Source organism: Physeter macrocephalus, chromosome 12 (genome assembly GCF_002837175.3).
Source record: "Physeter macrocephalus isolate SW-GA chromosome 12, ASM283717v5, whole genome shotgun sequence".
NCBI lineage: Eukaryota > Metazoa > Chordata > Mammalia > Artiodactyla > Physeteridae > Physeter > Physeter macrocephalus.
Window position 1 is genome coordinate 88,475,141 of NC_041225.1, and position 13,509 is coordinate 88,488,649.

The window sequence follows — 13,509 nt, forward strand, 5'->3', positions numbered from 1 at the left end:
GTCAGATGAGGCTTTCTGAGTCTCCTCTGTCTGATGTCTCATGTGTATATTTGCTCAGTCCATGTTTTGAGTAGGAAGTCAAAACACAGCGACCTAAAGGGCTAATGGGTTGGGGGACCTTTGGCCACCATGAGAGGTGGAGAAGCCTGTGGGCATGGGGAGAGTCTGAAGGCAGGTCCTGGTCAGGAATGTGCATCTTTTCCTTCCCTCTTTTCCTTCTCTTTTATTGACTTTTCTAAACATGTACAAAATGGAATCTCCAATCTGCCCTCCTCCCCAGCAAAAAACCTGGTCCATGCCCAGTTTTCTTCATCTCAGTTCATGGTAATATCATTTTTCCGGTTGCTCAGGCCAGAGACCTTCGAAATCACTTGACTCCTCTTCTTCCCTCCCAACCACACATCAGCAAACTCTGTCTGCTTGACCTTTGACTTGTATCTAGAACTTGTGCACTTCTAACCACTTTCCTCCACTTCCACGTTAGTCCAAGCCCCCATCATTTCCTTCCCAGATTACTAGGAGAGCCTCCTAACTCAGAAGCTTCCCAAACTTTCTAGATTCACAGAGCCTTTGGTGTCTCACCTCTAGGCTAAAAGCAATACTTAACAGTCCCATGTATTAAGTAGTTGGGTGCCAATAATTAATAAGCATTTATGTTTGTAGTAGGCTGGATAACGACCACACAAAGAGATCAGATCCTAATTCCTCAAATATAGGTAGTACTATAAATATTACTACCTTATTTAGAAGAAGGATCTTTGCATATGTGATCAAATTAAGGATCTTGAGATGGGGAGGTTATCCTGGATTATCAGGGTGAGCCCTAAATGTAATCATATGTGTCTTACAAAATGGAGGCAGAAAGAGATTTGATAGAGACAGAAGAGGGAAAGGCAAAGTGACCATGGGAGCAAAGACTGGAGTGTTGCAGCCACCAGTCAAGCAATGCCAGCAACCACCAGAAGCTGGCAGAAACAAGGAACGAAATCTCCCTCAAGAGACTCTGAAGGGAGTGTAAATCCTACTGACACCTTATTTTGTCCCAGTGGTATTGATTTCAGACTTCTGGCCTCCAGAACTGTGAAAAAATAAATTTCTGCTTTTTAAAGGCACCAGTTGTGGTGATTTGTTAGAGCAGCCACAGGAAAAATGCTCCATTGCACAATAATACAATGCTCCAACAATTAGGTAGACATTTGAAAAATAATACATGTGAATTAAAAGAAAAATATTTTTATTTCACTCTGAAATAACCACAATTACTTGTTAATGGAATGTGGGGGACTGTTGGGCACTGTACAACATCTCAAACCTTAGAATTAAATTGGATGCTGCCAGACTCATTTCCTGCTCCACACTGATCTTCAATTAGTACTTGCCTTTTATTACAACTACTGCCAAAATCCCAGGTTCACAATCATATGACAGCATTGAAAGGAATATAGCACGACCTAATGTTGAAACTGTGAACTACCTACCAGCTAGAAGCTCACATGGTATCTAACAGATGTCAAATATTGCTGTGAATCCTTCAAAAAAGTTAAATATACTGCTACAGGCTGGTGAATTTATGTGGTGTCCTGGGGGGCGCCCCAGTGTACCTTGTGAACCACAGTCCTGACTGGCTTTCCTATTCCCACCCTTGCCTGCCTAAAATTTGTCAACACAGCTACTGTAATGATCCTTTCGTCAGATCCTGTCCTTCTTCTGCTTGAACCTTCCCACGGCTTCTCATTTTTCTCAGTGTCAAAGCCAATGTCCCTGCAATGGCCTATGTGGCCCTACCTACATCGGGGGTCAACAAATAAACAGCCAGACAGTAAAAATGTTCGTCTCTGTGGGCCAGATTGTTTTTGTCTCAACTATTCAACTCTGCAGTGGTAGCATGAAAGCAGCCATAGAAAATATGTAAATGAATGGGCATGGTTGTGTTCCAATAAAACTTCATTTGCAAAGACAAGTAGTTTGCTGAGCCCTGCTGTACATGATCTACTGCTATGTTCCCTGTCACTCATTCCACTCCCATCACGCTCAGACCTTGCTGGTCCTTAAATACACCAGAAAGCTCCTGGCTCAGGGCCTTTGTACTTGCTGTTCCCTGCCTGCTGTTACCTCCAAATCTTTACTCAAATCTTTCCAATGAGGGTTTATTTGACTACACTATCTGAAATTACAACTGCCCCCCTGCACTTCTCCTTTCCTTCAATCTGATTCCCTTTACAGAGCCCACTTCTCCCATGGTATTTAGAATCTTCTAATATACTATGTAATTTACTTATTTATCACATAATTGCTTGTAATCCATCATTCCCTCACCCATCACTAGAATAGAAGATCCTCGAGGGCAGGGCTGTGGTTTATTTTGTCTTCTTTGTTGGCTAATATAGGCTCAATGCCTTGAACAGTGTTTGGCACAAAGTAGGTACTCAATAAATAGTTGTTAGGGGTAGGACGGGAATAAAACACAGAGCTACTAGAGCATGGCCTTGAGGATATGGGGAGGAGGAAGGGTAAGCAGTGACGAAGTGAGAGAGTGGCATGGACATATATACACTACCCAAAGTAGGGTGCATAGCTAGTGGGAAGCAGCCGCATGGCACAGGGAGATCAGCTAGGTGGTTTGTGACCACCTAGAGGGATGGGATAGGGAGGGTGGGAGGGAGACGCAAGAGGGAAGAGATATGGGAACATATGTATATGTATAACTGATTCACTTTGTTGTAAATCAGAAACTAACACACCATTGTAAAGCAATTATACTCCAATAAAGATGCTAATAAATAAATAAATAAATAAATCGTTGATTGAATAAATGAATGAATGAATGAATGTTTTTCAAGGAGTATAAATACAGCAGTATGCAATTCCTTATCTTGCAATCAAATTTATAGTGGTTGGTCATACGGCAATAGTTTTGCAAATAAATATGTAAACCAAATATAAAATGATAAAATCCCTCAACACAAACTGTACAACTCAAATAGTCCTAAAGTTTCTTTTCTCATTTAACTCTTGTTGAAATTTTCAACCTTGAGAATGGCACTCTTACCTAAAACAAAAGGCTCCCAGCTATTAGGAATAAATCATATAACTTACAGCTAACTAGCAAGTAACAAAGAAAGAAAATACGTCTAAAATAAAATTGACTGCTTATGTACAAATTTAAGCATTAATTGTAATAATACACACACATTTAAAACCTTTACAAGCATACATAAAAAAACTCATTTTCCTGGGACTTCCCTGGTGGTCCAGTGGTTAAGAATCTGCCTTCCAATGCAGGGGACACAGGTTCGGTCCCTGGTCGGGGAACTAAGATCCCACATGCTGCGGGGCAACTAAACCCGTGCCTCAGCTACTGAGCCCACATGCTCTGGAGCCGATGTATCACAACTAGAGAAGTCTGCGCGCCACAACGAAGAACCAGTGCAGCCAATAAATAAATAAATAAATAAATAAATAAATATTGTGCTTGCATGATATATCTTTAAAAAACAAAACCAAACCTCATTTTCCCAACTAGATATTTTTCTTGGTGACAGGAGACACTATTCTTCAAAACAAACTACAGGTGGAGCCCCAAACCTCAGATTCATCTCAATGTTACTAGTTTTACTGTAGCCTTCTCAACAACTTCATCGTAAGGTAATTCCAACTCCAACTGAAAAGGAACATAATTTCTATGCATTCATAATATACACATGTGTCATACATATATTTTTGTCCCCATTGCTTTGCACAGTGACCCTTAGAGATTAAACACTCATTTTCAATACAATTTTATTGGCATTGTGACATTAAAAAGTTAGTCTTATGTCCTTTGCTAGGTAAAGAACAGTTGTCTAATACCTCAGGCCAACAATTTTGTGTAGAAAGTAACATAAACACACTGAAATTTTCAGAAGGAGCTTTCTTTTCCCTGATTTAGAAACCCTGGTAAGTTTAGCCAGGTTCAGATCAGCAATCCCTCTTTGAATGTTGGATTTATGTGGGTGTGATAGAGGGGCTATCTGGCAGGAAAATCCTACTCAAAATCAAAATAGTAGTTCTTTCCTAAGATTCAAAATTTTAAGTTAATAAGACAATGAGGCAGAAGATCTTTTTTATTATAGCAACTATTTTTAGAGTTTAAAGAAATTGTGGGTATTCTTCTGGACAGCAGTAGGACAAAGCAATTCAATTACTGGGTAATACAATCAGACTCCAAAGCAAATGGGTTTCTATTTCAGTTTTAAAGCATTTAGTACTTGTTAAGCACACCCATTTATGAAATAGTATGTGTAGATAAATAGAAAAGTGCTTGACAATTTTGCAGTGGTCAAAAGCAAGCAAATTCATTGATATTATATAGTGATCAAGAACAAATGCATATTGATATAATATTTCTAGACAATCTTAAATATTAAACTTTGTTCTTTAGTCTACTAATATTTTTTAAAATTTATAAAGCTGAATACTATACATTGAAGCAGGGACAAATTCAAATGTAATATTTAACAAAATTCAGACTAGAAATTGAAACAGCTTTAAATATTAAAACATTTAACGAATATTATGATGACCAAGAACTAATATTGCTAAACTAAAACAAATGTGCACCTGCTTCTTATGTGATGGTAACCTCATCAACAGAATCAGTTTATCCATGAAAACATAGAGAAAACTTTCTAGTAACAAGATTATGAAGTCTTTTCTTAATGAAGCTTTGAAAGGCTTTCAGTTTGAAAAGAAAATAGTTGTAGGAGATACGCTTTTCAAATTTACGGGTAAAATTTTGTTGTAACATATGCTAAAAAAAAATTAATGATTTAACCAGTATTCAAAAAAGAACGTGAGGGGCTAAAGTGGTGTGCTAAAGTTTACAAAATGAAATTTACTTTTAGATCCTACTAGTGGAAACCACTAGAATGCTTGCTCCCCAAATACTCTTCCTTTGGAAACCTTGCCACTAACAAGGATGGACCCTAACAGCCAATGAGTCTAATGTGACCTACCTCTCTGGCCACAAAGATTTAAAACAGAACTGGACATTGAGTTTCTGAATGTGGCAATGAACAAAATTAAGGTGAAATCAAGAGCTGAGACTTGAGTAATTTCTAAGAAATAAGGGAATGGAAATTCAGAGAAAGCAAATTTCCACATAGAGAAGACCCGAGGATATGTATTTAGCAATAAAAATAAAAGTAAAAACACAGCTCATCTCCTGGTTTTCCAATGACTTAGTAGTATATATAGGGCATTGATAGACTGGTGGGATAATGTTCAACACCCAATCAATTCTGATAAAGCTCATACAGTTTTCTCCAGAGAACTGGGACAAGGTAGCTTTTTAGGACTGACATAATCATTTAACATACCTCACAAATGTGAAGAACATGAAGGCGTGGGGCAAGCATGAAAGTTGCCAGTCCAATTCCAATAAATGTATGATTTATGTAATAGATTTTATCTGATTCCATATTTTCTAAGCTTTTATAAGGGATGTTGTATTACAACTTGTGTAGCCTTTCACATGGTGGAATGCATCGGTGGTTAGTGCAGACATTTTAGGTTAGCGCAGACATTTACTGTGTCTGCGCTAACCTAAAACTAAAAGTTAGCTTGGTCATTGGGTCCTTTAACTATTTGTTTCCCCTTTCTTCCCCGTTGGTTTTGTTTTACCAAAGTGGCCACCGCCCCGCTCTCTCCTCATTGGTGGGTTTTTCCGCAGGTGGCAGCTCTAGCCCCGCCCACCAGTCACCGCCCCTTGCCCTAAGTTCTTGAGAATTAACCGATAGACCAGAGGGAGGGGGCGGAGTGGGCGCCGGATGTGACGTTTCCGGAAGCGCCGAGTGTCGTCCGCGGGGACAGGTGGGGAAGGGTCCCGGGAGTATGGTGGGGCCGGGCTGCTGAGCGTGGTCGGACTCTGGCGGGGAGCGGCCACCGTGAGTGTGGAGCCTGCAGCCTTCTCCTCCCCGCGCCCCTTGCCCGGCCTGCCGCGCGCGAGGGCCCTGACGGCTCTGGTCCCCAGCCGGGCCCAGCGCGTCCCCTCCTACCGCACGCAAAAGACCCGAAAACCTTAGCTGATTTTGCCGGGTTTTGACGACTTGGGCTTGAGTGCTTTCGAGAAGGGGGCCTCACGCAGTTGTCAGGAGGTCCGTCTCCACTGTATACGCCCCCTTCGCTCATTCCTACTACTTCCATTCGCCTCCTCCTCATCTTTCCCCCTTGGTGCTTTACGCCACCTTCCCCCGTTATTTATGGATACTGCATCTCCTCCCTGGAGTGTTGCTCAGCCTTGTAGCTCTGGGCACCACTTCCTGGCCGCGGGAGGGGGTTCCACTCTCTACCAAAAGATCCTCTACCAAGAGGGACTGAAGAGCAACAAGCTTGCTCTGCTTCAAATAGCTTTGATGGGCTTTGCCCTGAGTTTACTAATTAGACAACTTGGGGAGGTTTTAGATTTGCTAGTGGCTTTCTGAGCCCCTAAAAAAGCTTCCACAAGAGACGGAATGCCTCTATATCCCTGGTAGTCCCCACAACTTTTGTACTATTAGGGTGTTTGAGAAGAAGGTTGGTGGAGGAAGTGTGACCTAGAGATAGAATTGGCCCGGAAAAGACCATCTCTGAGGGAGGGGTTGGAATGGAAAACAAAAGCAGTGGATAGACAAATGAAACTGAAATGTCAGGATTTCTGGGCAGATAAGAATCCTGACTGAAGCAAAAGATCTCTTTTGGGAATGAGTAAGGTTTAAGATTGAAAGGACAAAATGAGGCCAGTTGACACAGGGCCTTGAATTCCAAAATCTACTGTAGCTTGTATATTCTACAAGCATATTCTACAAGTATATTCTACAAGCATGCTGGTTAGGATGTGCTGTAATTCAGTATGTATCCAATTACCAGAATCTTTTTGGAAATGATCGTAGAGTGGTATCTGATTGGAAGTTGGAGTCTGATTCTAACAGCAACAATATCAAGAAAGATTATAGAATGACTGCAATCTCAGACCCAAGGAGGGAAAACTTCCAGGGTTTTTTGTTGGTTTGTTTTTTGCATTTTTGCCCTGAGTTTACTAATTAGACAACTTGGGGAGGTTTTAGATTTGCTAGTAGCTTTCTGAGCCCCTAAAAAAGCTTCCACAGAAGATGGAATGCCTCTACAACTGGGGTGGATGGAAGTGGGTAGCTGGGAGGAGAGATAATGGAAAAAATTTAAGATACTGTCCCTCTTTTTATGATGCCAAGGGCAGGTCTACCTAATGACATGGAATGATTAGCATGAAGAGAGAATTGAACCCTCGTGGCTCATTATAGTTATACTGTTTGTACCACCTAATTATGGTGCAGGGATTATGGGTTTTTGAGTCTGCCAATCCTTTTGTCCTTGTGATATGGGCTTCCTTGCGTGTCTCAGGCTTCTTGTGGGAAAGAGACCTTATTTGATATGAGCTACAGCATGTGGTATTTTTCTCTTAATTTCTTTGTAAGGTGGAGGTTTGTGGGGAAAACACAGGGTATTAGGCTGTGCTCGGCTGATGGGGGCCTTGGTGTTGATGCTATCTTTTTTTTTTTTTTTTTTTCTATTTCAGAACTTCTTGGGCCTGATGTCTGACCGTGGAGATGTGAGCCTCCCACCCGAAGACCGGGTGAGGGCTCTCTCCCAGATGGGTAGCGCAGTGGAGATAAACGAAGACATTCCACCCCGTCGGTACTTCCGCTCAGGAGTGGAGATTATCCGAATGGCATCTATTTACTCTGAAGAAGGCAACATTGAACATGCGTTCATCCTCTATAACAAGTATATCACGTAAGACGCCTCCAGTTTCCTTTTTCTTTTCCGGTGACTGATGCCTCACTCATTCTGTCCTTGTGCTCGTTGATTTCAGCTCAGAATTGCTAAAACTAGAGAACTTTACAGCATCATTATCATTAATCATTTTTGCTAGCAGCTCCTACATATTGGCTGTCCTTGACATTCAAAGACATGAGTACTGAAAGTGTTGTTTTCACGATTCAGTAATTTCATGAGTAAGAGACCTAGCTCTTTGGCTTGTGCCCACATGGCCCAGCTGTTAGGCAAGAGAGTTGGTGTTTAAACTATACATGTTTTGTATTGATGAATGTTTTTCACTGTCCTTTCTCTATTAAGACAGCCAATCAGAGAATTATTGTTGAGGTTTAACAGAGCCAAAATTCCTCACCTCTACTTATTTTGTAGCAAATTGAATGACTCAAGAAAAAGTTTTTTTCTTAACCTTTATCATAAGCATAAAAATCATCAAATAAGTATTGATCACCTACAGTTTGTATAGCTCATCATAAGACCTTTCCCTTGAGTTGCTTAGCCTCTTGCAGCATAAATTGAAGATTTCAGTTCAGTTAACAGGAACAATTGCTAAAGCCCCAGTGATATTGGAAAAGATGTCTAATTTAGGAAGGGAATAATGTTAAAGGGTCTCATTTATAATTTCTAGTTTTGTTCTTTCATGATACCAGGATCTTAAAATAATAATAATTACAGTGTATTTGTATGGCTCTTAAATAGTTTGTAGAGTATTTCACCTGCATTGTTTCACTTGATCTTCGCAGTTCTGCGTACATTGAGTAAGGCGCATCGTCCTCCCATTCTGCATATGAGGAAACACCCTCTGGGTTTAGTGGTAGGCTTTGTTCTACAGTTTGGAGTGACAAAACCTGGATTTTCTTAACTCTTAATTCAGGATTCATTCTACAACATAGGTCCTGTTCTTTTTGTTTTCTTTTTGATAATGTTTCATGAATTGAAGGTAGTCTTTTGCGATCATAGTCTTGAGCCACACTAATTTTTGGTTATTTTTTATTGTTTTTGAATAGGTAACATGTATGTGTAGTACAGAATTCAGAAGGCACAAAAGGGTGTATATTTAAAAACTAAATCTCCCTACCACTCCTCTTTTCCCCCAAACCTTTAGCTCCCCTCCCCAGAGACAATCACTCTTATTAGTTTCTTATATGTTCTTCCAGAGATGATGTATGCCTATCAATTATATGATATTAAGTTTTTGATCACATGCTACTCTAAAGAAGAGTCTGTCAACTTTGGTGTTAATGACATTTGGGGTTGAATAATTCTTTGTTGTGGGGAGTGTTCTGTGCATTGTAGCATGTTTAGCAGCATCTTTGGTCTCTCTGCTCGCTAGATGCCAGTAGAACCCTTTACCCCCACGTTATGACAACCCAAAATGTCACCAGACATCAGCTAATGCTTTTTAAGAGGCAAAACTGACCCAGTTGAGAACCAGTACTCTAAAGAAGAGTAGGTGTAAGAGTGGATTGCCTAGAATTCATATTGTAATTTTAGAATGGAGAAAAGGGACTGCTACTGTTTTGTTTTCAAGTTTAGAAATAGTGTCTGTTTCCTCAGAGATCTTGCATCCATCTATACCATAATGTCCTGTTATGTGGCCTCAATGTTGATAAAGTTTCGTGGAATTATAATTATATTTCTGCCTCTCTTTGCTTGTATGGTTTTTCATTCCTAGGCACAATGGGCACACAATTTATTTTCCTGAGAAGTTTCTTTGGCTATTGTCCCTCTCTTCATATACTGTGCTGCTGGTAGAATTAGTATTCTTGTATATTTCCAGTAATCTTGTAGGCAGTTCTCTCAGAATGAGGGGCACAATTCTTTTGGGAAATCATAGTTGAGAAAGTTCATTAGAATCATGGAATCACTCTACCAGGTATTTTCTGAAGGTCCCTCTGGGTCTTGTTATCCCACATAGAAAGTGCTTTGAGGGTGAGGACCATATTCATTCAAGAAATATATATTACATATACCTACTGTCTACTTGACACTGCAGTAGGTCCTGAATACATAGTAAGTAAAATGGCGCCTGCCCTTATTCTACTTACGGGAGAAGACAGTATACAGGTAATCAAATAAATATACAGTTCACAAAATAGGGAAAATGCTGTGGAAGCAACAGAGAGTGCTGGGACAGGGAATAACCAAGGTTATCTAATTAAACAGAGTAACATCTATCTGAGAAGGTAAGATTTAAACTGAGACTTGAAGGATGCCATAGAGTTGGTCATTCCAAAAGCATAAAGCAGAACATTTAAAACAGATACAGCTGTGTATTCAGAAGCTCTCAGGTAGGAAAGACCTTAGTGTGTTCTGAGGATTGAAAGATCATTGTGTTTGGAGTGTAGCAAGTGAAGAGGGAGAATGACCGCAGATGAAGTTGGAGAGGCAGGCGGGGCCAAATCATGCAGGATCTTATAGGCCACAATGAGGAGTTTACATTTTATCTTGAGAGCAGTAGAAAGCCATTGAAAAGTTTTAAGTGAGGTTGTGTCCTAATCTTACTTACATTTTAAAAATATAAATTTTGGCTGCTATGTGGTAACTGGTGGAGGGAGTGTCAAGAGAGAGGCTGGTAGGTTGAAGGAACATGGTGGACTGGAAAGGAGCAGGTGGATTTGGTATTCTGGAGGTAGAGTCCATGGAACTTACTGATAATTTGGGAAAGAAGATGGTATCAAGATTGACCTCAGTTTCTGCCTTGAGTAACTTAGGATTTGCTGGTCCCTTTATTGAGATGGGGAGAGTGGTGTTGAAAAGGGGTTGGGTAATGGGAAGATTCAAGAGTTCAGGCCTGGTTTTTTGACGTGTTAAGGTGTAAAGTTTAAGTTATCTGTGAGATATCCAAGTAGAGATGTCCAGTAGGAGGTTGGATGTAGCAGTGTGAACTCAGAGGAGAGGTCTGGGTTGGAGATACAAGCCCAGGAGTACTGAACATATAGTTGGTTCTGAAGCCATGAAAACTGCTGAGACCTTGTAATGCAGTGGTTCTTAATCTGGGGTCCAGGAACCCACAGGGATTCATCGATAAAATTCAGGGTCCATGAACTTGGTTGGGAAAAACTTTTCTTGTTTTTACTAATCTCTAACTGAAATTTAGCACTTCCTTTAATTTTGAATATAGGCGTCAAACCACAGTATTATTAATATTTGTAGTTTTGTCACCAGTAGAAATCAAGATATTTTCATATTAAATTATGATTGTTGCTGATATCTCAAAATAACATTTATACTTATCACTACTTCAGAATTACAGTACAGAGTTATTAAACCCACAACTACATTCTGTTTTTTAATGTATTAACAATGCATGAATAAGTAAGTACATATCACAATTTTTTAATATTTTGAAAACTGCATTACAGTAGAATTGGGTTTTTTGTAATATTTCATAATTTATATTATATCTTTAAAAAATTATTCTGAGAAGGGTCCATAGACTTCATTAGATGCCAGAACGATCCATGGCGTATTAAAGTATCAAGAAACCTTTCCTTGAAGGAAGGTTCGAGAGGTAGGAAGAAATCTAGGAAATCCATCACTTTGTCATGGGAGCCAAAAGAGGTCAGTATTTGCAGGACAGTGGCCAGCTGTGTCAGATGGGCAAGGATTTGGGTTTGATGTCATGACTTGATCAGTAATCTTGGTAAGCAATTTCACTGGAAGGATTAAAGATTGGAGTGGGTTGAAAGATGAATGGACAGTAAGAGAGTAGAGACTGTGAGTATAGTCCAGAGATTGGAGAACTTTTTCTGTAAAAGGGCCAGATAGTAAATTTTTTTTTAATCATCTTTATTGGAGTATAATTGCTTTACAATGTTGTGTTAGTTTCTGCTGTATAACAAGGGGAATCAGCTATACATATACATGTATCCCCATATCCCCTCCCTCTTCCGTCTCCCTCCCACTCTCCTTATCCCACCCCTCTAGGTGGTCACAAAGCACCGAGCTGATCTCCAACTGCTTCCCACTAGCCGTCTGTTTTACATTTGGTAGTGTATATATGTCCATGCCACTCTCTCACTTTGTCCCAGCTTACCCTTCCGCCTCCCCATGTCCTCAAGTCCATTCTTTACGTCTACGTAGAGACTAACCCTTGGGACCGGAAAGTAGTGGTCTATTTAGTGGACACATCTCTGCCAGACACAGATGTCTGGATTCATGATTTTATGTCAGAGTATCTGGTAGAGCTATCAAAAGTCAATTAATCGCTGCTTCTGAGACCTTGACAACTGATTCAGACTTTTTTTAGCAATAACAAAATGTAGTAGGCTTTAAAAAAAAAAATCTTACCTCTGCTACATGGCTCTGACTGCTGTGGGGGATTGAAAAGAATATGCTTATGTTTGATGAAAGATATTTAACAAGTTTTGTTTTAACAGAGTTGACTTTTTGAAGAGAATTGCACTTGAATTATTACTATAATATTAGAATTAAAATGTTTATCAATAAAAAAAAAGTTCAAACTTTTTTATTCGTGTCCTGCCCCTAGTTCTTCAAAGCATCATTTTTTTTTTAGATTCCATATATATGTGTTAGCATACGGTATTTGTTTTTCTCTTTCTGACTTACTTCACTCTGTATGACAGACTCTAGGTCCATCCACCTCCCTACAAATAACTCAATTTCGTTTCTTTTTATGGCTGAATAATATTCCATTGTATATATGTGCCACATCTTCTTTATCCATTCATCTGTCGATGTACACTTAGGTTGCTTCCTTGTCCTGGCTATTGTAAATAGAGCTGCAGTGAACACTTTGGTACATGACTCTTTTTGAATTATGGTTCTCTCAGGGTATATGCCCAGTAGTGGGATTGCTGGGTCACATGGTAATTCTATTTTCAGTTTTGTTTTTTTTTGTTTTTTTTGTTTTTTGCGGTACGTGGGCCTCTCACTGTTGTGGCTTCTCCCGTTGCGGGGCACAGGCTCCAGACGCTCAGGCCAGACACTATCAAACTCTTAGAGGAAAATACATGCAGAACACTCTATGACATAAATCATAGCAAGATCCTTTTTGACCCACCCCCTAGAGAAATGGAAATAAAAACAAAAATAAACAAATGGGACCTAAAGAAACTTCAAAGCTTTTGTCAGTTGTTTCGTTTGCAAATATTTTCTCCCATTCTGAGGGTTGTCTTTTTGTCTTGTTTATGGTTTCCTTTGCTGTGCAAAAGCTTTTAAGCTTCATTAGGTCCCATTTGTTTATTTTTGTTTTTATTTCCATTTCTCTAGGGGGTGGGTCAAAAAGGATCTTGCTATGATATGTGTCATAGAGTGTTCTGCATGTATTTTCCTCTAAGAGTTTGATAGTGTCTGGCCTTACATTTATGTCTTTAATCCATTTTGAGGTTTTGTTTGTTTGTTTGTTTGTTTGCGGTACACGGGCCTCTCACTGTTGTGGCCTCTCCCATTGTGAAGCACAGGCTCTGGAGGCACAGGCTCAGTGGCCATGGCTCACGGGCCCAGCTGCTCCATGGCATGTGGGATCTTCCCACACTGGGGCATGAACCCGTGTCCCCTGCATCAGCAGGTGGATTCTCAACCACTGCGCCACCAGGGAAGCCCTTGAGTATATTTTTGTGTATGGTGTTAGGGAGTGTTCTAATTTCATTCTTTTAATGTAGCTGTCCAGTTTTCCCAGCACCACTTATTGAAGAGGCTGTCTTTTCTCCATTGTAT

General features: G+C 40.0%; 1 protein-coding gene across 5 annotated transcripts in view; it reads left to right on the top strand.

Moving 5' to 3' along the window:
• The first annotated feature begins 5,758 nt into the window (after positions 1 to 5,758).
• Positions 5,759 to 13,509, top strand: part of STAMBP (STAM binding protein) — a 36,495-nt gene continuing 28,744 nt past the window's right edge. For 3 of the 5 annotated variants that reach the window (XR_008618920.1, XM_024133518.3, XM_055089264.1), the window contains exons 1-2: positions 5,759 to 5,850; positions 7,571 to 7,788. Coding sequence is in view for 4 of the 5 variants with exons in the window: in XM_024133518.3 (XP_023989286.1) it covers positions 7,586 to 7,788 (203 nt within the window). In the remaining variant the exon portion in view is untranslated. The other 2 variants (XM_024133519.3, XM_024133517.3) reach the window with 2 other exon arrangements.